Raw genomic sequence first — 27,221 nt, forward strand, 5'->3', positions numbered from 1 at the left:
TGGCTCGGCGGCCAGCTCTAGGAAGAGTCTTGTTGGTTCCAAACTTCTTCCATTTAAGAATGATGGAGGCCACTGTGTTCTTGGGGACCTTCAATGCTGCAGACATTTTTTGGTACCCTTCCCCAGATCTGTGCCTTGACAAAATCCTGTCTCAGAGCTCTACGGACAATTCCTTTGACCTCATGTCTTGGTTTTTGCTCTGACATGCACTGTCAACTGGGGGACCGTATATAGACAGGTGTGTGCCTTTCCAAATCATGTCCAATCAATTGAATTTACCACAGGTAGACTCCAGTCAAGTTGTAGAAACATCTCAAGGATGATCAATGGAAACAGGATGGACCTGAGCTCAATTTCGAGTCTCATAGCAAAGGGTCTGAATACTTATGTAAATAAGGTATTTCTGTTTTTATACATTTGCAAACATTTCTAAAAACCTGTTTTCACTTTGTCATTATGGGGTACTCTGTGTAGATTGATGAGAAAAAATGTGTTTAATAAATTTTTTAATAAGGCTTTAAAGTAACAAAATGTGGAAAAAGTCAAGTGGTCTGAATATTTTCTGTTTACACTGTAGGTGTTTGTCCCACTGTGTGCTGAGGGTGTCAAGTTCTTGTCCAGTTCTGTCGTTTAGGTCACAACAGACTATATATGTCCCTGGTTGATCCCTGAAATTATGGTGGAAAATAATAGCAAATAATTAAAGAGCAGCAGTAAAATAAAATAACAGTAGGGAGGCTATATATACAGGGGGGTACCGGTGCAGAGTCAATGTGCGGGGGCACCGGCTAGTTGAGGTAGTTGAAGTAATATGTACATGTGGGTAGAGTTAAAGTGACTATGCATAAATAATTAACAGAGTAGCAGCAGCGTAAAAAGATGGATCCCCATTAGTTCATTAGGCAGCAGATACTCTTCCTGGGGTTTATTATGGATCCCCATTAGTTCCTGCCAAGGCAGCAGCTACTCTTCCTGGGGTTTATTATGGATCCCCATTAGTTCCTGCCAAGGCAGCAGCTACTCTTCCTGGGGTTTATTATGGATCCCCGTTAGTTCCTGCCAAGGCAGCAGCTACTCTTCCTGGGGTTTATTATGGATCCCCATTAGTTCCTGCCAAGGCAGCAGCTACTCTTCCTGGGGTTTATTATGGATCCCCATTAGTTCCTGCCAAGGCAGCAGATACTCTTCCTGGGGTTTATTATGGATCCCCATTAGTTCCCTGCCAAGGCAGCAGCTACTCTTCCTGGGGTTTATTATGGATCCCCATTAGTTCCTGCCAAGGCAGCAGCTACTCTTCCTGGGGTTTATTATGGATACCCCATTAGTTCCTGTCAAGGCAGCAGCTACTCTTCCTGGGGTTTATTATGGATCCCCATTAGTTCCTGCCAAGGCAGCAGCTACTCTTCCTGGGGTTTATTATGGATACCCATTAGTTCCTGCCAAGGCAGCAGCTACTCTTCCTGGGGTGCAGCTAATTTAAGGCAGTTATACAATTTTAAAAACATTACAATACATTTCACAACAGATTTCATAACACATTAAGTGTGTTTCCTCAGGCCACTACTCTACAACCACATATCTACAACACAAAATCCATGTGTACGTGTGTGTATAGTGCGTGTGTTATCGTGTGTGTGTGTATGCATGTGACTGTGTCTGTTTATCTGTTTTTAAAAGAGTATCTAATATTACTGCTTGCACCAGTTACCTGATGTGGAATAGAGTTCCATGTAGTCATGGCTCTATGTAGTACTGTGCTCCTCCCATAGTCTTTTCTGGACATGGGGACTGTGAAGAGACCTCTGGTGGCATGGCTTGTGGGGTATGCATGGATGTCCGAGCTGTGTGCTATTAGTTTGAACAGACAGCTCGGTTCATTCAACATGTCAATACCTCTCACAAATACAAGTAGTGATGAAGTCAATCTTTCCTCTAATTTGAACCAGGAGAGATTGACATGCATGTTATTAATGTTAGCTCTACGTGTACATTTAAGGGCCAGCCGTGCTGCCCTGTTCTGGGCCAATTTGAATTTTTCTAGGTCCCTCTTTGTGACACCTGACCGCACGACTGAACAGTAGTCCAGGTGTGACAAACTAGGGCCTGTAGGACCTGCCTTGTTGATAGTGTTAAAAATGCAGAGCAATGCTTTATTATGGATGGACTTCTCCCCATTTTAGCTACTGTTGCATCAATGTGTATTTTCCATGACAGTTTACAATCCAGGGTTACTCCAAGCAGTTTAGTCACCTCAAATTGCTCAATTTCCACATTATTCATTACAAGATTTAGTTGAGGTTTAGGGTTTGGTGAATGATTTGTCCCAAATACAATGCTTTTTGTTTTTGAAATATTTAGGACTAAATTATTTCTTGCCACCCATTCTGAAACTGACTGCAGCTCTTTGTTAAGTGTTGCAGTAAATTAACTTGCTGTGGTAACTGACATGTATGGTGTTGAGTCATCCGCATACATAGACACACCGGCTTTACTCAAAGCCAGTGGCATGTCGTTAGTAAAGATTGAAAAAAGTAATGGGCCTAGACAGCTGCCCTGGGGAATTCCTGATTCTACCTGGATTATGTTGGAGAGGCTTCCATTAAAGAACACCCTCTGTGTTCTGTTAGACAGGTAACTCTTTATCCACAATATAGCAGGGGATGTAAAGCCATAACACATAGGTTTTTCCAGCAGCAGATTATGATCGATAATGTCAAAAGCCGCACTGAAGTCTAACAAAACAGCTCCCACAATCTTTTCATTATCAATTTCTCTCAGCCAATCATCAGTCATCTGTGTAAGTACATGTTGCATGCCCTTCCTTATAAGCTGAAAATCTGTTGTTAATTTGTTTACTGTGAAATAGCGTTAATATCTCTCTCTCTGTCTCTCTCTGTCTCTCTCTCTCGGTCTGTCTGTCTGTCTGTCTCTCTCTCTCTCTCTCTCTGTCTGTCTGTCTGTCTGTCTGTCTGTCTGTCTGTCTGTCTGTCTGTATGTCTGTCTGTCTGTCTGTCTGTCTGTCTGTCTGTCTGTCTGTCTCTCTCTCTCTCTCTCTCTCTCTCTCTCTCTCTCTCTCTCGGTCTGTCTCTCTCTCTCTCTCTCTCCTGTCTGTCTCTTTGTCTCTCAATCTCTTTTTGCCAGGCTGACCATAAATGCAGAGTGCCAGTTACAGCTGCATAACTTCCCCATGGACGAACACTCCTGCCCGCTCATCTTCTCCAGCTGTGAGTAAAGCACCTCCCCTCCCTCCCTCCATCCATCCTCCTGACCAGCCGTGCTCAGCACCAGCACCTTTCCAGGTTTTTGATTTCTCATCTATTTCTCGTCTATTATCAGAATATTTAATTATTTTCATTACATAATTATATTTAATTACTTTTTTTCTTTCAAACACATATGTCAGTGATGTCAGTCCCCTGTAGCTCAGTTGGTAGAGCATGGCGCTTGCAACGCCAGGGTTGTGGGTTCGTTTCCCACGGGGGGGGGCCAGTATGAAAATGTATGCACTCACTAACTGTAAGTCGCTCTGGATAAGAGCGTCTGCTAAATGACTAAAATGTAATGTCCTGATAACCAAGTTGTCCTGATAACCTGTTTTTGCTTTGTCGTTATGGGGTATTGTGTGTAGATTGATGAGGGGAAAAAATAATTTCATCAATTTTAGAATAAAGGTTGTAACGTAACAAAATGTGGAAAAGGTGAAGGGGTCTGAATACTTTCTGAATTAACTGTATTTAGCTTCCAGTCAATGTCTCTATACCAAGTCGAGAGGCTCATCTTTCAGATGCAATTGGAACTGAGTAGATAGCGTTCCGAAGTTAGAGTTAAAAGTGGAGTGGCACCGGCATTCATATCGCTTACAGATGCCCGGGCCAATAATCCTTCAGCAGGAGGATTTGAATATCTGAAGAAATATTTAGAATCGCCACCAGGGGGCAGCTGGAAGCGGTGTTTGTATATAATGCAGTGCCTTACCTACAATTGTAGACTACTTTATGAACGCTACGTGCAGGCTACAGCGCGTCTCCTGTGAATTCTTACGTGGATTATAATACATGGACATATTTGTAGGGGTTACATGTATTTTTCGTTAGGGATTTTTTTTTTTTTTTTTAAGATCAATTGTTTTATGATATGTTGAAGGCAAGCAATAGGCAGAATATTTTTGTGGGTGCTGCCTTAGTGCCTGTGGGGGTCTTGTAGTTACAGCCACTGACCCCACATGGGTTTGAATCCGGCCCAATGCCCTTTGACTCGTGGATGAATGTTTATTTTTTGACACATTAAAACATGAAACAACTCAAATACTTTAGTTGAACACTGAGTGCTTGAGGTTATTGGTTTGGTTTGGTTTGCTTCAAACAAAATAATCAAAAATGACACTCCCCATCAGTAGTGTTACTGCTTGCTATTGTGAACTGCCGTAGCCCTCTGAGCCTCATCGGTATTGTTCGCTAGAGCATTGTGAACTGCCGTAGCCCAGTGATCTAAGCAGCGCCCTCTGCTGGGCGATATAGTAACCAGCCTATAGCCTACAGTAGGCCCACAACTTCATTGCATTTATTTAAATGTTTTCAAGAAGTCAAACAAATAGTCTGATAATTTATACAAATTAAAGTGTCTCAGCTCAACGAAATCGTCTTCGGATAGGCTCAAATGCAAACATTTCTTGACAGCTTTACGAAATGAAATATTTAAGCCACACAATACAGGCTTTCAATCCACACCAATGACCAGAACTACATTGACAAATTATACAACTATAACTAACTAACTATAAACATGGATGAGTATCAACACTGGAGGAGGGTGTATCCTTCTGCAGTAGACCTACATATCTCAGTCAACTGATGGCCCCAAATCAGCTCATCAAGTCAGCCGGGGAAACACAAACAGTAGGCTAGAATATTATCCGTTTTCACACCTTTCATTATGTGACAATGAATAGGCTAACAGCTAGCCTACAGAATGTATTGGAATATAATCAAATAACAAGGAGCCTATTGCAACCATCGATGGCACTAGATTATCGCCATCTGATGGGCGGCAGGTAGCTTAGTGGGTAAGAGCGTTGTGCCAGTAACCGAAAGGTCGCTGGTTCTAATCCCCGAGCTGACTAGGTGAAAAATCTGTCGATGTGCCCTTAATTAAGCAAGGCACTTAACCCTAATTGCTCATGTAAGTTGATAAGAGCGTCTGCTAAATGACTAAAATGTAAAATGTAATAGCAACCATTAACCTCACGACGCCAGGACAGCGGAGTCACTCACCACCTTCCGGAGACACTTGAAACCCCACCTCTTTAAGGAATACCTGGGATAGGATAAAGTAATCCTTCTACCCACCCCCTTACCCCACCCCACCCCCAAAAATAAACATATTGTAAAGTGGTTATCCCACTGGCTATAAGGTGAATGCACCAATTTGTAAGTCGCTCTGGATAACAGCGTCTGCTAAATTACATAAATGTAAATGTAATTATTGGTTACCTCATTACCGCTCCCTAAAAGATTATGTCGGTGTTAACTGAACGTTAGTCCTGCTTGCAACCAAAGTCTTTCAAGATATGGTCGCCCTCTGTTTGGTATTGCAATCGGAACAACTTTGTCCTTTTTGAACAGACTAAGGGGAATTTATCTATTTGACAAGCATTCCGTACAATATAAATAAAGTATTTTCTCTTTTACCACAGCAAATCTACTGTGGTAATTTAACCAACTCTTTGTATGAATGGAAACTAATGTTGGTGTAGTCTACTGACGGTTATTACTTTATAAACTAATGTTGGTGTAGTCTCCTGACGGTTATTACTTTATAAACTAATGTTGGTGTAGTCTACTGACGGTTATTACTTTATAAACTAATGTTGGTGTAGTCTCCTGACGGTTATTACTTTATAAACTAATGTTGGTGTAGTCTCCTGACTGTTATTACTTTATAAACTAATGTTGGTGTAGTCTACTGACGGTTATTACTTTATAAACTAATGTTGGTGTAGTCTCCTGACGGTTATTACTTTATAAACTAATGTTGGTGTAGTCTCCTGACTGTTATTACTTTATAAACTAATGTTGGTGTAGTCTCCTGACGGTTATTACTTTATAAACTAATGTTGGTGTAGTCTCCTGACGGTTATTACTTTATAAACTAATGTTGGTGTAGTCTCCTGACGGTTATTACTTTATAAACTAATGTTGGTGTAGTCTCCTGACGGTTATTACTTTATAAACTAATGTTGGTGTAGTCTACTGACGGTTATTACTTTATAAACTAATGTTGGTGTAGTCTCCTGACGGTTATTACTTTATAAACTAATGTTGGTGTAGTCTACTGACGGTTATTACTTTATAAACTAATGTTGGTGTAGTCTCCTGACGGTTATTACTTTATAAACTAATGTTGGTGTAGTCTCGACGGTTATTACTTTATAAACTAATGTTGGTGTAGTCTACTGACGGTTATTACTTTATAAACTAATGTTGGTGTAGTCTCCTGACTGTTATTACTTTATAAACTAATGTTGGTGTAGTCTACTGACGGTTATTACTTTATAAACTAATGTTGGTGTAGTCTCCTGACGGTTATTACTTTATAAACTAATGTTGGTGTAGTCTACTAACGGTTATTACTTTATAAACTAATGTTGGTGTAGTCTACTGACGGTTATTACTTTATAAACTAATGTTGGTGTAGTCTACTGACTGTTATTACTTTATAAACTAATGTTGGTGTAGTCTACTGACGGTTATTACTTTATAAACTAATGTTGGTGTAGTCTACTGACGGTTATTACTTTATAAACTAATGTTGGTGTAGTCTACTGACGGTTATTACTTTATAAACTAATGTTGGTGTAGTCTACTGACGGTTATTACTTTATAAACTAATGTTGGTGTAGTCTACTGACGGTTATTACTTTATAAACTAATGTTGGTGTAGTCTCCTGACGGTTATTACTTTATAAACTAATGTTGGTGTAGTCTACTGACGGTTATTACTTTATAAACTAATGTTGGTGTAGTCTACTGACGGTTATTACTTTATAAACTAATGTTGGTGTAGTCTACTGACGGTTATTACTTTATAAACTAATGTTGGTGTAGTCTCCTGACGGTTATTACTTTATAAACTAATGTTGGTGTAGTCTACTGACGGTTATTACTTTATAAACTAATGTTGGTGTAGTCTACTGACGGTTATTACTTTATAAACTAATGTTGGTGTAGTCTACTGACGGTTATTACTTTATAAACTAATGTTGGTGTAGTCTCTGACGGTTATTACTTTATAAACTAATGTTGGTGTAGTCTACTGACGGTTATTACTTTATAAACTAATGTTGGTGTAGTCTACTGACGGTTATTACTTTATAAACTAATGTTGGTGTAGTCTCCTGATGGTTATTACTTTATAAACTAATGTTGGTGTAGTCTCCTGACGGTTATTACTTTATAAACTAATGTTGGTGTAGTCTACTGACGGTTATTACTTTATAAACTAATGTTGGTGTAGTCTACTGACGGTTATTACTTTATAAACTAATGTTGGTGTAGTCTCCTGACGGTAATTACTTTATAAACTAATGTTGGTGTAGTCTACTAACGGTTATTACTTTATAAACTAATGTTGGTGTAGTCTACTGACGAGTTATTACTTTATAAACTAATGTTGGTGTAGTCTACTGACGGTTATTACTTTATAAACTAATGTTGGTGTAGTCTCCTGACGGTTATTACTTTATAAACTAATGTTGGTGTAGTCTCCTGACGAGTTATTACTTTATAAACTAATGTTGGTGTAGTCTACTGACGGTTATTACTTTATAAACTAATGTTGGTGTAGTCTACTGACGGTTATTACTTTATAAACTAATGTTGGTGTAGTCTCCTGACGGTTATTACTTTATAAACTAATGTTGGTGTAGTCTACTGACGGTTATTACTTTATAAACTAATGTTGGTGTAGTCTCCTGACGGTTATTACTTTATAAACTAATGTTGGTGTAGTCTACTGACGGTTATTACTTTATAAACTAATGTTGGTGTAGTCTCCTGACGGTTATTACTTTATAAACTAATGTTGGTGTAGTCTACTGACGGTTATTACTTTATAAACTAATGTTGGTGTAGTCTACTGACGGTTATTACTTTATAAACTAATGTTGGTGTAGTCTCCTGATGGTTATTACTTTATAAACTAATGTTGGTGTAGTCTACTGACGGTTATTACTTTATAAACTAATGTTGGTGTAGTCTACTGACGGTTATTACATTATAAACTAATGTTGGTGTAGTCTCTGATGGTTATTACTTTATAAACTAATGTTGGTGTAGTCTACTGACGGTTATTACTTTATAAACTAATGTTGGTGTAGTCTCCTGACGGTTATTACTTTATAAACTAATGTTGGTGTAGTCTACGGACGGTTATTACTTTATAAACTAATGTTGGTGTAGTCTACTGACGGTTATTACTTTATAAACTAATGTTGGTGTAGTCTACTGACGGTTATTACTTTATAAACTAATGTTGGTGTAGTCTACTGACGGTTATTACTTTATAAACTAATGTTGGTGTAGTCTCCTGACGGTTATTACTTTATAAACTAATGTTGGTGTAGTCTACTGACGGTTATTACTTTATAAACTAATGTTGGTGTAGTCTCCTGGACGGTTATTACTTTTATAAACTAATGTTGGTGTAGTCTACTGACGGTTATTACTTTATAAACTAATGTTGGTGTAGTCTACTGACGGTTATTACTTTATAAACTAATGTTGGTGTAGTCTCCTGATGGTTATTACTTTATAAACTAATGTTGGTGTAGTCTACTGACTGTTATTACTTTATAAACTAATGTTGGTGTAGTCTACTGACTGTTATTACTTTATAAACTAATGTTGGTGTAGTCTCCTGATGGTTATTACTTTATAAACTAATGTTGGTGTAGTCTCCTGACGGTTATTACTTTATAAACTAATGTTGGTGTAGTCTACGGACGGTTATTACTTTATAAACTAATGTTGGTGTAGTCTACTGACGGTTATTACTTTATAAACTAATGTTGGTGTAGTCTACTGACGGTTATTACTTTATAAACTAATGTTGGTGTAGTCTACTGACGGTTATTACTTTATAAACTAATGTTGGTGTAGTCTCCTAACGGTTATTACTTTATAAACTAATGTTGGTGTAGTCTACTGACTGTTATTACTTTATAAACTAATGTTGGTGTAGTCTACTGACTGTTATTACTTTATAAACTAATGTTGGTGTAGTCTCCTGATGGTTATTACTTTATAAACTAATGTTGGTGTAGTCTCCTGATGGTTATTACTTTATAAACTAATGTTGGTGTAGTCTCCTGACGGTTATTACTTTATGAACTAATGTTGGTGTAGTCTCCTGACGGTTATTACTTTATAAACTAATGTTGGTGTAGTCTCCTGACGGTTATTACTTTATAAACTAATGTTGGTGTAGTCTACTGACGGTTATTACTTTATAAACTAATGTTGGTGTAGTCTCCTGACGGTTATTACTTTATAAACTAATGTTGGTGTAGTCTACTGACGGTTATTACTTTATAAACTAATGTTGGTGTAGTCTCCTGACGGTTATTACTTTATAAACTAATGTTGGTGTAGTCTACTGATGGTTATTACTTTATAAACTAATGTTGGTGTAGTCTACTAACGGTTATTACTTTATAAACTAATGTTGGTGTAGTCTCCTGACGGTTATTACTTTATAAACTAATGTTGGTGTAGTCTACTGACGGTTATTACTTTATATACTAATGTTGGTGTAGTCTACTAATGGTTATTACTTTATAAACTAATGTTGGTGTAGTCTCTGACGGTTATTACTTTATAAACTAATGTTGGTGTAGTCTACTGGACGGTTATTACTTTATAAACTAATGTTGGTGTAGTCTACTGATGGTTATTACTTTATAAACTAATGTTGGTGTAGTCTACTGACGGTTATTACTTTATAAACTAATGTTGGTGTAGTCTACTGACGGTTATTACTTTATAAACTAATGTTGGTGTAGTCTCCTGACGGTTATTACTTTATAAACTAATGTTGGTGTAGTCTACTGACGGTTATTACTTTATAAACTAATGTTGGTGTAGTCTACTGATGGTTATTACTTTATAAACTAATGTTGGTGTAGTCTCCTGACGGTTATTACTTTATAAACTAATGTTGGTGTAGTCTACTGACGGTTATTACTTTATAAACTAATGTTGGTGTAGTCTACTGACGGTTATTACTTTATAAACTAATGTTGGTGTAGTCTCCTGACGGTTATTACTTTATAAACTAATGTTGGTGTAGTCTCCTGACGGTTATTACTTTATAAACTAATGTTGGTGTAGTCTCCGACGGTTATTAGCTTTATAAACTAATGTTGGTGTAGTCTCCTGACGGTTATTACTTTATAAACTAATGTTGGTGTAGCCTACTGACGGTTATTACTTTATAAACTAATGTTGGTGTAGTCTCCTGACGGTTATTACTTTATAAACTAATGTTGGTGTAGTCTACTGACGGTTATTACTTTATAAACTAATGTTGGTGTAGTCTACTGACGGTTATTACTTTATAAACTAATGTTGGTGTAGTCTACTGACGGTTATTACTTTATAAACTAATGTTGGTGTAGTCTCTGACGGTTATTACTTTATAAACTAATGTTGGTGTAGTCTCCTGACGGTTATTACTTTATAAACTAATGTTGGTGTAGTCTACTGACGGTTATTACTTTATAAACTAATGTTGGTGTAGTCTACTGACGGTTATTACTTTATAAACTAATGTTGGTGTAGTCTCCTGACGGTTATTACTTTATAAACTAATGTTGGTGTAGTCTCCTGACGGTTATTACTTTATAAACTAATGTTGGAGTAGTCTCCTGACGGTTATTACTTTATAAACTAATGTTGGTGTAGTCTACTGACGGTTATTACTTTATAAACTAATGTTGGTGTAGTCTACTGACGGTTATTACTTTATAAACTAATGTTGGTGTAGTCTACTGACGGTTATTACTTTATAAACTAATGTTGGTGTAGTCTCCTGACGGTTATTACTTTATACACTAATGTTGGTGTAGTCTCCTGACGGTTATTACTTTATAAACTAATGTTGGTGTAGTCTACTGACGGTTATTACTTTATAAACTAATGTTGGTGTAGTCTCCTGACGGTTATTACTTTATAAACTAATGTTGGTGTAGTCTCCTGACGGTTATTACTTTATAAACTAATGTTGGTGTAGTCTACTGACGGTTATTACTTTATAAACTAATGTTGGTGTAGTCTACTGACGGTTATTACTTTATAAACTAATGTTGGTGTAATCTCCTGACGGTTATTACTTTATAAACTAATGTTGGTGTAGTCTACTGACGGTTATTACTTTATAAACTAATGTTGGTGTAGTCTACTGACGGTTATTACTTTATAAACTAATGTTGGTGTAGTCTACTTACGGTTATTACTTTATAAACTAATGTTGGTGTAGTCTACTGACGGTTATTACTTTATAAACTAATGTTGGTGTAGTCTCCTGACGGTTATTACTTTATAAACTAATGTTGGTGTAGTCTACTGGACGGTTATTACTTTATAAACTAATGTTGGTGTAGTCTACTGACGGTTATTACTTTATAAACTAATGTTGGTGTAGTCTCCTGACGGTTATTACTTTATAAACTAATGTTGGTGTAGTCTACTGACTGTTATTACTTTATAAACTAATGTTGGTGTAGTCTACTGACTGTTATTACTTTATAAACTAATGTTGGTGTAGTCTCCTGATGGTTATTACTTTATAAACTAATGTTGGTGTAGTCTCCTGATGGTTATTACTTTATAAACTAATGTTGGTGTAGTCTCCTGACGGTTATTACTTTATAAACTAATGTTGGTGTAGTCTACTGACGGTTATTACTTTATAAACTAATGTTGGTGTAGTCTCCCTGACGGTTATTACTTTATAAACTAATGTTGGAGTAGTCTCCCTGACGGTTATTACTTTATAAACTAATGTTGGTGTAGTCTACTGACGGTTATTACTTTATAAACTAATGTTGGTGTAGTCTACTGACGGTTATTACTTTATAAACTAATGTTGGTGTAGTCTACTGACGGTTATTACTTTATAAACTAATGTTGGTGTAGTCTCCTGACGGTTATTACTTTATACACTAATGTTGGTGTAGTCTCCTGACGGTTATTACTTTATAAACTAATGTTGGTGTAGTCTACTGACGGTTATTACTTTATAAACTAATGTTGGTGTAGTCTCCTGACGGTTATTACTTTATAAACTAATGTTGGTGTAGTCTCCTGACGGTTATTACTTTATAAACTAATGTTGGTGTAGTCTACTGACGGTTATTACTTTATAAACTAATGTTGGTGTAGTCTACTGACGGTTATTACTTTATAAACTAATGTTGGTGTAGTCTACTAACGGTTATTACTTTATAAACTAATGTTGGTGTAGTCTACTGGACGGTTATTACTTTATAAACTAATGTTGGTGTAGTCTCTCTGACGGTTATTACTTTATAAACTAATGTTGGTGTAGTCTCCTGACGGTTATTACTTTATAAACTAATGTTGGTGTAGTCTACTGACGGTTATTACTTTATAAACTAATGTTGGTGTAGTCTACTGACGGTTATTACTTTATAAACTAATGTTGGTGTAATCTCCTGACGGTTATTACTTTATAAACTAATGTTGGTGTAGTCTACTGACGGTTATTACTTTATAAACTAATGTTGGTGTAGTCTACTGATGGTTATTACTTTATAAACTAATGTTGGTGTAGTCTACTGACGGTTATTACTTTATAAACTAATGTTGGTGTAGTCTACTTACGGTTATTACTTAATAAACTAATGTTGGTGTAGTCTACTGACGGATTTATTACTTTATAAACTAATGTTGGTGTAGTCTACTGATGGTTATTACTTTATAAACTAATGTTGGTGTAGTCTCCTGACGGTTATTACTTTATAAACTAATGTTGGTGTAGTCTACTGACGGTTATTACTTTATAAACTAATGTTGGTGTAGTCTACTGATGGTTATTACTTTATAAACTAATGTTGGTGTAGTCTACTGGACGGTTATTACTTTATAAACTAATGTTGGTGTAGTCTACTGACGGTTATTACTTTATAAACTAATGTTGGTGTAGTCTCCTGACGGTTATTACTTTATAAACTAATGTTGGTGTAGTCTCCTGACGGTTATTACTTTATAAACTAATGTTGGTGTAGTCTACTGACGGTTATTACTTTATAAACTAATGTTGGTGTAGTCTACTGACGGTTATTACTTTATAAACTAATGTTGGTGTAGTCTCCTGGACGGTTATTACTTTATAAACTAATGTTGGTGTAGTCTCCTGACGGTTATTACTTTATAAACTAATGTTGGAGTAGTCTCCTGACGGTTATTACTTTATAAACTAATGTTGGTGTAGTCTACTGACGGTTATTACTTTATAAACTAATGTTGGTGTAGTCTACTGACGGTTATTACTTTATAAACTAATGTTGGTGTAGTCTACTGACGGTTATTACTTTATAAACTAATGTTGGTGTAGTCTCCTGACGGTTATTACTTTATACACTAATGTTGGTGTAGTCTCCTGACGGTTATTACTTTATAAACTAATGTTGGTGTAGTCTACTGACGGTTATTACTTTATAAACTAATGTTGGTGTAGTCTCCTGACGGTTATTACTTTATAAACTAATGTTGGTGTAGTCTCCTGACGGTTATTACTTTATAAACTAATGTTGGTGTAGTCTACTGACGGTTATTACTTTATAAACTAATGTTGGTGTAGTCTACTGACGGTTATTACTTTATAAACTAATGTTGGTGTAGTCTACTAACAGTTATTACTTTATAAACTAATGTTGGTGTAGTCTACTGACGGTTATTACTTTATAAACTAATGTTGGTGTAGTCTCCTGACGGTTATTACTTTATAAACTAATGTTGCTGTAGTCTCCTGACGGTTATTACTTTATAAACTAATGTTGGTGTAGTCTACTGACGGTTATTACTTTATAAACTAATGTTGGTGTAGTCTACTGACGGTTATTACTTTATAAACTAATGTTGTGTAATCTCCTGACGGTTATTACTTTATAAACTAATGTTGGTGTAGTCTACTGACGGTTATTACTTTATAAACTAATGTTGGTGTAGTCTACTGATGGTTATTACTTTATAAACTAATGTTGGTGTAGTCTACTGACGGTTATTACTTTATAAACTAATGTTGGTGTAGTCTACTTACGGTTATTACTTTATAAACTAATGTTGGTGTAGTCTACTGACGGTTATTACTTTATAAACTAATGTTGGTGTAGTCTACTGATGGTTATTACTTTATAAACTAATGTTGGTGTAGTCTCCTGACGGTTATTACTTTATAAACTAATGTTGGTGTAGTCTACTGACGGTTATTACTTTATAAACTAATGTTGGTGTAGTCTACTGATGGTTATTACTTTATAAACTAATGTTGGTGTAGTCTACTGACGGTTATTACTTTATAAACTAATGTTGGTGTAGTCTACTGACCGGTTATTACTTTATAAACTAATGTTGGTGTAGTCTCCTGACCGGTTATTACTTTATAAACTAATGTTGGTGTAGTCTCCTGACGGTTATTACTTTATAAACTAATGTTGGTGTAGTCTACTGACGGTTATTACTTTATAAACTAATGTTGGTGTAGTCTCCTGACGGTTATTACTTTATAAACTAATGTTGGTGTAGTCTACTGATGGTTATTACTTTATAAACTAATGTTGGTGTAGTCTACTGATGGTTATTACTTTATAAACTAATGTTGGTGTAGTCTACTGACGGTTATTACTTTATAAACTAATGTTGGTGTAGTCTACTGACGGTTATTACTTTATAAACTAATGTTGGTGTAGTCTCCTGACGGTTATTACTTTATAAACTAATGTTGGTGTAGTCTCCTGACGGTTATTACTTTATAAACTAATGTTGGTGTAGTCTCCTGACGGTTATTACTTTATAAACTAATGTTGGTGTAGTCTACTGACGGTTATTACTTTATAAACTAATGTTGGTGTAGTCTACTGACGGTTATTACTATATAAACTAATGTTGGTGTAGTCTCCTGACGGTTATTACTTTATAAACTAATGTTGGTGTAGTCTACTGATGGTTATTACTTTATAAACTAATGTTGGTGTAGTCTCCTGATGGTTATTACTTTATAAACTAATGTTGGTGTAGTCTCCTGACGGTTATTACTTTATAAACTAATGTTGGTGTAGTCTACTGACGGTTATTACTTTATAAACTAATGTTGGTGTAGTCTCCTGACGGTTATTACTTTATAAACTAATGTTGGTGTAGTCTCCTGGACGGTTATTACTTTATAAACTAATGTTGGTGTAGTCTACTGACGGTTATTACTTTATAAACTAATGTTGGTGTAGTCTACTGACGGTTATTACTTTATAAACTAATGTTGGTGTAGTCTACTGACGGTTATTACTTTATAAACTAATGTTGGTGTAGTCTACTGACGGTTATTACTTTATAAACTAATGTTGGTGTAGTCTCCTGACGGTTATTACTTTATAAACTAATGTTGGTGTAGTCTCCTGACGGTTATTACTTTATAAACTAATGTTGGTGTAGTCTACTGACGGTTATTACTTTATAAACTAATGTTGGTGTAGTCTCCTGACGGTTATTACTTTATAAACTAATGTTGGTGTAGTCTACTGATGGTTATTACTTTACTAGTTTCCTATTTCTGTTATCCAACAGTGTCTGGTATGGTCATTCTTATCAAGATCGGGGTAAAATATCTCTCGACTGTCCATATTTGAAATGTGTAAATAAATCAAGTCAAATCAGGGGGCAGTGAGTTTTTTGGGCCAGAATCGAACACACACGACCCCTGACTGACCCCTGGTACCTGGTACTCTCTGTGTGCACTGAAGGCGGTGGCCCAAACTACTGCACGACCCCAGGCCACAATTAAATGTAAATGTAATGAAATGTAATTGTGGCCTTAGCGTATGTATGTTGTAGCCTGGTGGAGACCAATATCTATCTTGTGTTATTAAGTTATATAAAATGATGGTTGTTTAATGTCTATGGCTGCATTTCAGACACATTTTTATACATTTGAATGTTTCAGTAATAGGACCTAGGCCAAGCGTTTGAGCAAGGCAGAAAAGCCCTGATCCCAATCACTCGACTGCCCCCCGCATGGAAAGCCCTGATCCCAATCACTCGATCCCCGCATGGAAAGAAAGAAAACTACTCATTATCAAGGGACTCACGAGGCTAATTTGGCTATGGATGAAATTGATCCAAATATCTCTTCAAAAACATGAAAAACATACGAAAATGTGTCACACCCTGGCTCTGGGACTCTATATGTTGAGCCAGGGTGTGTTCATTCTATGTGGTTTATTTCTATGTTGGGGGTTCTGGTTTGTTGTTTTCTATGTTTGCCTTAGTGACTCCCAATCAGAGGCAACGAGTGTCAGCTGTTGGCTGGTTGTCTCTGATTGGGAGCCATATTTAACTGTCTGTTTTTCACTTTGTGTTTGTGGGTTTTTGTTCCGTGTTCGGTCTTTGTCACCGTGGGACGATTACGAGTCGTTTGTTGTTTTGTTCGTGCTTTAATTTAATAAAGTAATCATGTTCATTCATCACGCTGCGCATTGGTCTCTCCCTGACGATCGTGACAGAAAAACCCACCAAAACTGGACCAAGCAGCGTGTCCAGGAGCCATCGCCAGGGGAATCGCTTGCAGATCTCCGTGGCAACCTCGACTGGGTCCAGCCTTGTAAAGAGCAGAGTGGATGGACTTGGGAACAGTGGAGGAAGAGTCTAGACTGGGTCAAGCCTAATGAAGAGCAGAATGGCTGGAATTGGGGGCAGAAGAGCGAGAGTTGGGCGAGAACGATAGAGGCCTGGCCCACGGGGAGGAGAGACCCCCAGAAAATTTTTAGGGGGGGGCTCACGACGTCGGGGCAGCAGGAGGCCTTGATAGAGCGGTCCAGCGGGTTAGCAGAGGAGGCCGCCAGGTTACGGGGGCCACTGGTCGAAGAGGGGATGGAAGGTGGAGAGGCACGGCGAGAGGTACTGGGGTGTGTTACCAGTCCGGTCCGGCCCGTTCCAGATCCCGATGTAGGGCCAGTGGTGTGTGTCCCCAGTACGGTCCGGTCTGTTCGTGCTCCCCGCACCAAGTCAGTGGTGCGCTTCGTCAGCCCGGCTCGGCCCGTTCCTGCTCCCCGCACCAAGTCAGTGGTGCGCTTCGTCAGCCCGGCTCGGCCCATTCCTGCTCCCCGCACCAAGTCAGTGGTGCACTTCGTCAGCCTGGTAAGGCCCGTTCCTCCTCCACGCACCAAGCCAGTGGTGTGCCTCGTCCAGTCCGGTGAGGCCCGTTCGGGCTCCACGCACCAAGCCAGGGGTGCGATCGTCAGCCGGTCCGCCCCGTTGCTGCTCCACGCACCAAGCCAGGGGTGCGAGTCGTCAGTCTCGGTGGAGGCCCGTTCGGCTCCACGCACCAAGCCAGGGGTGCGTATCGTCTGCCCGGTCCGGCCCGTCGCTGCTCCACGCACCAAGCCAGGGGTGCGCATCGTCAGCCCGGTCCGGCCCGTTGCTGCTCCACGCACCAAGCCAGGGGTGCGATCGTCAGCCCGGTCCGGCCCGTTGCTCCACGCACCAAGCCAGGGGTGCGCATCGACAGCCAGGTCCGGTCCTTTCCTGCCTCACGCACCAAGCCTGGGGGTACAGCGTCGTCAGTCCGGCACAACCCGTGCCTGGGTCATCGGGTGCCAAATCAGGTACCGCTTTATTGCTCCCCAACGGAGCTGAAGCTAGCCGCTCCTGCTACGTCCAGGTCAGCTCCAGCCAGCGGGGCCAGACCGGACCAGGGACGCTATGGGGGGTTTATTGGAGGGTGGTGGGCAAGCCCGGAGCCAGAACCGCCGCCGAGGAGGAGTGCCTACCCAGCGGTCCCCTATTTTTCTCTGGTTGAGGCGCGGTCGCAGTCCGCGCCTTTAGGGGGGGGTACTGTCACACCCTGGCTCTGGGACTCTATATGTTGAGCCAGGGTGTGTTCATTCTATGTGGTTTATTTCTATGTTGGGGGTTCTGGTTTGTTGTTTTCTATGTTTGCCTTAGTGACTCCCAATCAGAGGCAACGAGTGTCAGCTGTTGGCTGGTTGTCTCTGATTGGGAGCCATATTTAACTGTCTGTTTTTCACTTTGTGTTTGTGGGTTTTTGTTCCGTGTTCGGTCTTTGTCACCGTGGACGTTACGAGTCGTTTGTTGTTTTGTTCGTGCTTTAATTTAATAAAGTAATCATGTTCATTCATCACGCTGCGCATTGGTCTCTCCCTGACGATCGTGACAAAATGTTTGTTAAAAATCAAATTGGACTATTTTAAAATGCTTATTTTTAAACAATTTACTTGTGTTACGATTACGGTTAATAAAGTACAAAGTGTTACTGCTTGACAGACGCTTTGCAATCAATTTGGGGTCAAAAATTACCCCAGTTGTCGCTTTTAAGCAAAATATATGTTGACACTTTTAGGGTTTATTACATTTAATTACTTCTTTTTTTTTTTTACTTTTAAACACATCCATCAGTGATGTCATGAAAACCAATGTCCTGAAATGTCTTGAAACCAGTTAACTTTCATGTAACTTTTCAACTAACCAATTGACAAAGCTGCGAAGTCATACCTCGCATAAAGTAAAATTGGTGTGGAATAATGTCTTAACTTAGAATATGTCTTAATATAGTGCATTTACAGTGCCTTCAGAAAGTATTCCCACCCCTTGACTTTTTCCACATTTTGTTGTGTTACAAGGTGGAATTAAAATGGATTTAATTGTAAAAAAATAAAATAATAAAATAATTATAATAATTATAATTATCTACACAAAGTGTAATGTCAAAGTGGAAGAAACAGTCTAACATTTGTAAAACATTTATGAAAAATTTAACTTTAATATATCTTGATTGGAAGTATTCAACCCCATGAGTCAATACATGTTAGAATTACCTTTGGCAGCGATTACAGCTGTGAGGCTTTCTGGGCAAATCTACAATATTTGGGTATAATATTTGCACAGTATTCTTTTTTTAATTCTTCAAGCTCTGTGAAGTTGGTTGTTGATCATTGCTAGACAGCCATTTTCAAGTCTTGCCATAGATTTTCAAGCCGATTTAAGTCAAAACGGTAACTAGGCCACTCAGGAACATTCAATGTCATCTTGGTAAGCAACTCCAGTGTATATTTGGCCTTGTGTTTTAGGTTATTGTCCTGCTGAAAGGTGAATGCAGACTGAACCAGATTTTGCCTGTGCTTTGCTCTATTCCATTTATTTTTATATAAAAAAAAAGAAGAAGAGTGGTACTCAGTGATGTGTTGTGTTGGATTTGCCTCAAACATAACACTTTGTATTCAAGACAAAGTTCATTTCTTTGCCACATTTTTTGCAGTTTTACTTTAGTGCATTATTGCAAACAGGATGCATGTTTTGGAAAATACAGGCTTCCTTATTTTCACTCAGTCATTTACGGTAGTATTGTGGAGTAACTACTGTACAAAGTTGTTGATCCATCCTCAGTTTTCTCCTATCACAGCCATTAAACTCTGGTATTTGGTATTTTATTAGGATCCCCATTAGCTGTTGCACAAAGAACGTGAAACATGACATATTACAGATCATTAATAGACAAGAACAGCTCAAGGACAGAACTACATGAATTTAAAAACACATAGCCTACATATCAATACATACACACAAAATATCTAGGTCAAATAGGGGAGAGGCGTCTGGATTTGGGGACTGTGAAAATAACCCATGTGTCATGTCTGGTGGGGTAAGTGTGTGTGTCAGAGCTGTGTGTAAGTTGACTATGCAAACAATTTGGAATTTTCAACACAATGTTTCTTATAAAAAGAAGAAGTGATGCAGTCAGTCTCTCCTCAACTCTTAGCCAAGAGAGACTGGCATGCATACTATTTATATCAGCCCTCTGATTACAATGAAGAGCAAGACGAGCTGCTCTGTTCTGGGCCAGCTGCAGCTTAACTAGGTATTTATTTCCTTTTTGGAGTGTGGTGTCAATAATCTCTTTATCACAGACATACCTAGCACATCTTTACAACAATTGAATCAATATGTCTTGACCATGACAATTTACAGTCCAAAGTGACACCAAGAAGTTTAGTCTCCTCAACTTGCTCAACAGCCATATCATTCATACCAGATTCAGCTGAGGTCTAGAACTAAGGGAATGATTTGTACCTAATACAATGCTCTTAGTTTTAGAGATGTTCAGGACCAGTTTATTACTGGCCACCCATTCCAAAACAGACTGCAACTCTTTGTTTAGGGTTGCAGTGACTTCATTGGCTGTAGTTGCTGACACGTATAGGGTTGAATCATCAGCATACATGGACACACAGGCTTTATTTAATGCAAGTGTGAGGTAAACGTTTAGAAGAGTAGAGGGCCAAGAGAGCTGCCCTGCGGTACAAATCAAATCAAATCAAATCAAATTTTATTGGTCACATGCGCCGAATACAACAGGTGCAGACATTACAGTGAAATGCTTACTTACAGCCCTTAACCAACAGTGCATTTATTTTAAACAAAAAAGTAAGAATAAAACAACAACAAAAAAGTGTTGAGAAAAAAAGAGCAGAAGTAAAAATAAAGTGACAGTAGGGAGGCTATATATCCAATAGAATAAAGTGACAGTAGGGAGGCTATATATACAGGGGGGTACCGTTGCCTAGTCAATGTGCGGGGGCACCGGCTAGTTGAGGTAGTTGAGGTAATATGTACATGTGGGTAGAGTTAAAGTGACTATGCATAAATACTTAACAGAGTAGCAGCAGCGTAAAAGTATGGGGTGGGGGGGCAGTGCAAATAGTCCGGGTAGCCATGATTAGCTGTTCAGGAGTCTTATGGCTTTGGGGGTAGAAGCTGTTGAGAAGTCTTTTGGACCTAGACTTGGCACTCCGGTACCGCTTGCCGTGCGGTAGCAGAGAGAACAGTCTATGACTAGGGTGACTGGAGTCTTTGACAATTTTGAGGGCCTTCCTCTGACACCGCCTGGTATAGAGGTCCTGGATGGCAGGGAGCTTTGCCCCTGTGATGTACTGGGCCGTACGCACTACCCTCTGTAGTGCCTTGTGGTCAGAGGCCAAGCAGTTGCCATACCAGGCGGTGATGCAACCAGTCAAGATGCTCTCGATGGTGCAGCTGTAGAATTTTTTTGAGGATCTGAGGACCCATGCCAAATCTTTTTAGTCTCCTGAGGGGGAATAGGCTTTGTCGTGCCCTCTTCACGACTGTCTTGGTGTGTTTGGACCATGATAGTCCGTTGGTGATGTGGACACCAAGGAACTTGAAGCTCTCAACCTGTTCCACTACAGCCCCGTCGATGAGAATGGGGCGTGCTCAGTCCTCTTTTTTTTCCTGTAGTCCACAATCATCTCCTTTGTCTTGGTCACGTTGAGGGAGAGGTTGTTGTCCTGGCACCCACGGCCAGATCTCTGACCTCCTCCCCTATAGGCTGTCTCATCGTTGTCGGTGATCAGGCCTACCACTGTTGTGTCGTCGGCAAACTTAATGATGGTGTTGGAGTCGTGCCTGGCCATGCAGTCATGGGTGAACAGAGAGTACAGGAGGGGACTGAGCACGCACCCTGAGGGGCCCCCGTGTTGAGGATCAGTGTGGCAGATGTGTTGTTACCTACCCTTACCACCTGGGGGCGGCCCGTCAGGAAGTCCAGGATCCAGTTGCAGAGGGAGGTGTTTAGTCCCAGGATCCTTAGCTTAGTGATGAGCTTTGAGGGCACTATGGTGTTGAATGCTGAGCTGTAGTCAATGAATAGCATTCTCACGTAGGTGTTCCTCTTGTCCAGGTGGGAAAGGGCAGTGTGGAGTGCGATAGAGATTGCATCATCTGTGGATCTGTTGGGGCGGTATGCAAATTGGAGTGGGTCTAGGGTTTCTGGGATTATGCTGTTGATGTGAGCCATGACCAGTCTTTCAAAGCACTTCATGGCTACAGACGTCAGTGCTACGGGTCGGTAGTCATTTAGGCAGGTTATCTTAGAGTTCTTGGGCACGGGGACTATGGTGGTCTGCTTGAAACATGTTGGTATTACAGACTCAGTCAGGGACATGTTGAAAATGTCAGTGAAGACACTTGCCAGTTGGTCAGCACATGCTCGGAGTACACGTCCTGGTAATCCGTCTGGCCCCTGCGGCCTTGTGAATGTTGACCTGCTTAAAAGTCTTACTCACATCGGCTACGGAGAGCGTGATCACATAGTCGTCCGGAACAGCTGGTGCTCTCATGCATGCTTCAGTGTTGCTTGCCTCGAGCGAGCATAGAAGTGGTTTAGCTCATCTGGTAGGCTTGTGTCACTGGGCAGCTCGCGGCTGTGCTTCCCTTTGTAGTCTGTAATAGTTTTCAAGCCCCTGCCACATCCGACGAGCGTCAGAGCCAGTGTAGTATGATTCAATCTTAGACCTGTATTGACTCTTTGCCTGTTTGATGGTTCGTCGGAGGTCATAGCGGGATTTCTTATAAGCGTCCGGGTTAGAGTCCCGTTCCTTGAAAGCGGCAGCTCTACCCTTTAGCTCAGTGCGGATGTTTCCTGTAATCCATGGCTTCTGGTTGGGGTATGTACGTACGGTCACTGTGGGGACGACATCATCGATGCACTTATTGATGAAGCCAGTGACTGATGTGGTGTACTCCTCAATGCTGTCTGAAGAATCCCGAACAAGTTACAGTCTGTGCTAGCAAAACAGTCCTGTAGCTTAGCATCTGCGTCATCTGACCACTTTTTTTATTAGCTCGAATCACTGGTGCTTCCTGCTTCAGTTTTTGCTTATAAGCAGGAATCAGGAGGATAGAGTTATGGTCAGATTTGCCAAATGGAGGGCGAGGGAGAGCTTTGTATGCGTCTCTGTGTGTGGAGTAAAAGGTGGTCTAGAGTTTTTTCCCCTCTGGTTGCACATTTAACATGCTGGTAGAAATTAGGTAGAACGGATTTAAGTTTCCCTGCATTAAAGTCCCCTGCTACTAGGAGCGCTGCATCTGGATGAGCGTTTTCCTGTTGATTAATGGCCTTGTACAACTCATTCAGTGCAATCTTAATGCCAGCATTGGTTTGTGGTGGTAAATAGACAGCTATGAAAAATATAGATGAAAACTCTCTTGGTAAATAGTGTGGTCTACAGCTTATCATAAGATACTCTACCTCAGGCGAGCAAAACCTTGAGACTTCCTTAGTATTTGATTTTGTGCACCAGCTGTTGTTTACAAATATACAGAGACCGCCACCCCTCGTCTTACCCGAGTCTGCCGTTCTGTCCTGCCGATGTAGCGTATAGCCTGCTAGCTGAATGTTATCATTGTCGTCGTTCAGCCACGACTCCGTGAAACATAAGATATTACAGTTTTTAATGTCCCGTTGGTAGGATAACCGTAATCTTAAATCGTCCATTTTATTCTCCAAAGCTTGAACGTTGGCTAATAGGATTGATGGGAGAGGCAGTTTACTCGTTCGCCGTCGTATCCTTACAAGGCACCCGGATCTGCGCCCACGATATCTCCGTCTCTTCCTCACGCGAATGACGGGGATCTGGGCCTTGTCGGGAGTCTGTAGAATATCCTTCGCGAACGCCTCGTTGAAGAAAAAGTGTTCGTCCAACGCGAGGTGAGTAATCGCTGTCCTGATATCCAGAAGCTCTCTTTGGTTATAAGAGACGATGGCAGAAACATTATGTACAAAATAAATTACAAATAACGCGGAAAAACACACATAATAGTACAATTGGTTAGAGGGCTGTAACACCACATTCTATATGTTTTATGTTAGAGACTCTTCCATTAAAGAAACTAATCTGTTCTATTGGATAGATAACTCTCAAACCATGATATGTCGGAGGATTTAAAGACGTTGTGCCAATAATAGATTATGGTCAATAATATTATCTTCTCATTATCAATTTATTTCGTTTGTGTCAGTGCAGTGCATCTTGAGCTCCATTTTCTATAAGAATGCTGAAAGTCTTCATTTGTTCACAGAGAAATAGCATCTGTATCTGGTCAAACATTTATGTTTTCCAAAAGTTTGTTAAGAGCCAGCAGAAAGCTGAATGGTCGGCTGATAGAACCAGTGAAGGGCGCTTTACCATTGTTGGGTAGCAGAATGACCTCCAGGTCTGAGAACAAACACTTTTCTCCAGGCTCAGATTAAATACATGACAAACAGAAGTGGCTATACCAGGTGGTTTCTCATTATTGATTGACAACAATAATCTATCTTAGAATATGATGGCTCTGTCACGCCCTGGCTCTGGGGACACTGTTATGTTGAGCCAGGGTGTGTAGATCTATGTATTCTATTTCTATGTTGGGAGTTCTAGTTTGTGCATTTCTATGTTGGCCTGAGTGACTCCCAATCAGAGGCAACGAGTGTCAGCTGTGTATGGTTGTCTCTGATTGGGAGCCATATTTAAACAGTCTGTTTTTCATTCGTGTTTGTGGGATTTTGTTTCTAGTTGGTTTTTGTTAGACCGTGAACTGTCACGTTATCGTTTTGTTGTTTTGACCGTGTATATAATAAAGAGTATGTTCGTCTGCAACGCTGCGCCTTGGTCCTCTCTCACCGACGATCGTGACAGGCTCACAGTTTGTTGTTGGCATTTCATGCGTGGGTTTACCAATGAAATAGTCATTAAAATAATTGCCAATATTAAAAGTTTGTGATGAATGAGCCTTCTGATTCAATGAAAGGTGCCGTTGAATTAGTCTTTCTGCCGGTAATTTTATTTAAAGTACTCCAAAACTTGTTTCCATTATACTTTATATTATTCATCTTAGTTTCATAATACAGTTTCTTATTTTTGTTCAGTTTAGTCACATAATTTCTCAATTGACAGTAAGTTAGCCAATCATATGTGCAGCCAGACTTAGCCACTTCTTTTGCTTTATCTCTCTCAACCATACAACTTTTCAATTCCTCATCAATCTTAAAAGTTATTAACAGTCAGTTTCTTAACAGGTGCTTATCAATAACTGGAAGAAACAATTTCATAAATGCATCAAGTGCAGCATCTGGATGTTCCTCATTACACACATCAGAACAAATATTATTTACAGCTTCAACATAGGAATCACTACAAAATGTTTTGTATGATCTCTTATACAGTATTTTAGGCCAAGCATTTGGAACTTTGTGTCACGTTCGTTGAGTACAGGACCATGATGCAGTGTGGTATGTGTACATGTTCGTTTATTGAATAAACACCGAACAAAACAACAAAAGCAACGTGACGTGAAGTTCTAAAGGATAACATCAAACAAGCCAAACACACAGAAACAAGATCCCACAACACAGGTAGGCAACATGGCTGCCTAAGGATGATCCCCAATCAGAGACAACGATCGACAGCTGCCTCTGATTGGGAACCACACCCGGCCAACATAGAGCTACAATAGCTAGATCTTACACATAGAAATTCACACCCTGACCCTACTAACTAAAGAAAACCGGTCTCTCAAGGCCAGGGCGTGACACTTTGGCTTTTCTGGATATAGCCACTATGGTCACTACATCCAATGAGTATGGATACAGCTTTAGATCAAAGTTCTGCAGCATTAGTGAACATGAGATCAATACACATGGATGATATAGTTCCTGTAGTGTTTGTAAACACCCTGGTAGGTTGATTAATAACCTGAACCAGATTACAGGCACTGGTTACAGTGAGAAGCTTCCTCTTGAGCAGACAGCTTGATGAAAACCAGTCAATATTCAGGTCACCCAGAAAATAGACGTCTGTTAACATCACATTCACACATATTATCCAGATACTGACAGTTAGCACTTGGTGGCCTATAGCAACACCCCAAAAGAATAGGCTTTAGGTGAGGCAGGTGAACCTGCAACCACAGCACTTCAACAACATTTAACATGAGATCCTCTCTAAGCTTGACGGGAATATATGCCTCTGAATATATACAGCAACACCTCCCCCATAGTGCCTTAGACCACTGCGCCACTCGGGAGTCTAGACCACTGCGCCACTCGGGAGTCTAGACCACTGCGCCACTCGGGAGTCTAGACCACTGCGCCACTCGGGAGTCTAGACCACTGCGCCACTCGGGAGTCTAGACCACTGCGCCACTCGGGAGTCTAGACCACTGCGCCACTCGGGAGTCTAGACCACTGCGCCACTCGGGAGTCTAGACCACTGCGCCACTCTCTCAACACCTCCCCCAGAGGCATTCGGTATAGCCCTTGCTACCACTGTATCATCAAAGGTATTATATAAGTGAGTCCCAGAGATGGTCAATATATTAATGTTATCTGATGTTAGCAAGTTATTGATTACCTTATTTTTAAGGCTACATACAGTAATATAGGCCATCTTTCGCCCTGTCATGGGTAGCCTATCAGAGATGGACATACTATTGAAGGAAAAAAATAACATTATTCAATCAGAAACTTGTAAGATAGGAGATTAGGAGACTGGAGATACTCTCTCTCACCCCTTCCTGGCTTTTGGGTGGACAATTAGCCTGTCACCGAGGATGTATGCCATGCTCTCTGGCAGCTTTCCTGGCTGGGATCAGTACTTTTGGCCTCTTCAGAGAAGTCTAATCAAATCAAATTTTATTTGCCACATGCGCCGAATACAACAGGTGTAGACATTACAGTGAAATGCTTACTTACAAGTCCTTAACCAACAATGCAGTTTTTTAAAGAAAAAATACAGTAAAAAAAAAAGTGTTAAGTAAAAAATAAATAAGTAAAAAATTAAAGCAAATAACTAAAGTAATAAAATAAAATAACAGTAGGGAGGCTATATACAGGGGGGTACCAGTGCAGAGTCAATGGGAAATAACAGTAGGGAGGCTATATATACAGGGGGGTACCAGTGCAGAGTCAATGTGCGGGGGCACCGGCTAGTCGAGGTAATTGAGGTAATATGTACATGTGGGTAGAGTTAAAGTGACTATGCATAGATAATAAACAGAGTAGCAGCAGTGTAAAAGAGGGGGATGGGGTGGGGGTGGGGGGGCAGTGCAAATAGTCCGGGTAGCCATGATTAGCTGTTC

At 39.7% G+C, this 27,221-nt stretch overlaps 1 protein-coding gene across 1 annotated transcript in view; it reads left to right on the forward strand.

Annotated features, from left to right (window-relative positions):
- LOC121534184 (gamma-aminobutyric acid receptor subunit gamma-3) overlaps positions 1–27,221 on the forward strand; it is a 161,011-nt gene that overhangs the window by 27,412 nt on the left and 106,378 nt on the right. Inside the window, exon 2 of the mRNA XM_045205591.1 lies at positions 3,142–3,224. Coding sequence (XP_045061526.1) covers positions 3,142–3,224 — 83 coding nt within the window. The remainder of the gene's footprint in view (positions 1–3,141; positions 3,225–27,221) is intronic.

The sequence above is a fragment of the Coregonus clupeaformis genome, chromosome 20 (genome assembly GCF_020615455.1).
Source record: "Coregonus clupeaformis isolate EN_2021a chromosome 20, ASM2061545v1, whole genome shotgun sequence".
NCBI classification, from domain to species: domain Eukaryota; kingdom Metazoa; phylum Chordata; class Actinopteri; order Salmoniformes; family Salmonidae; genus Coregonus; species Coregonus clupeaformis.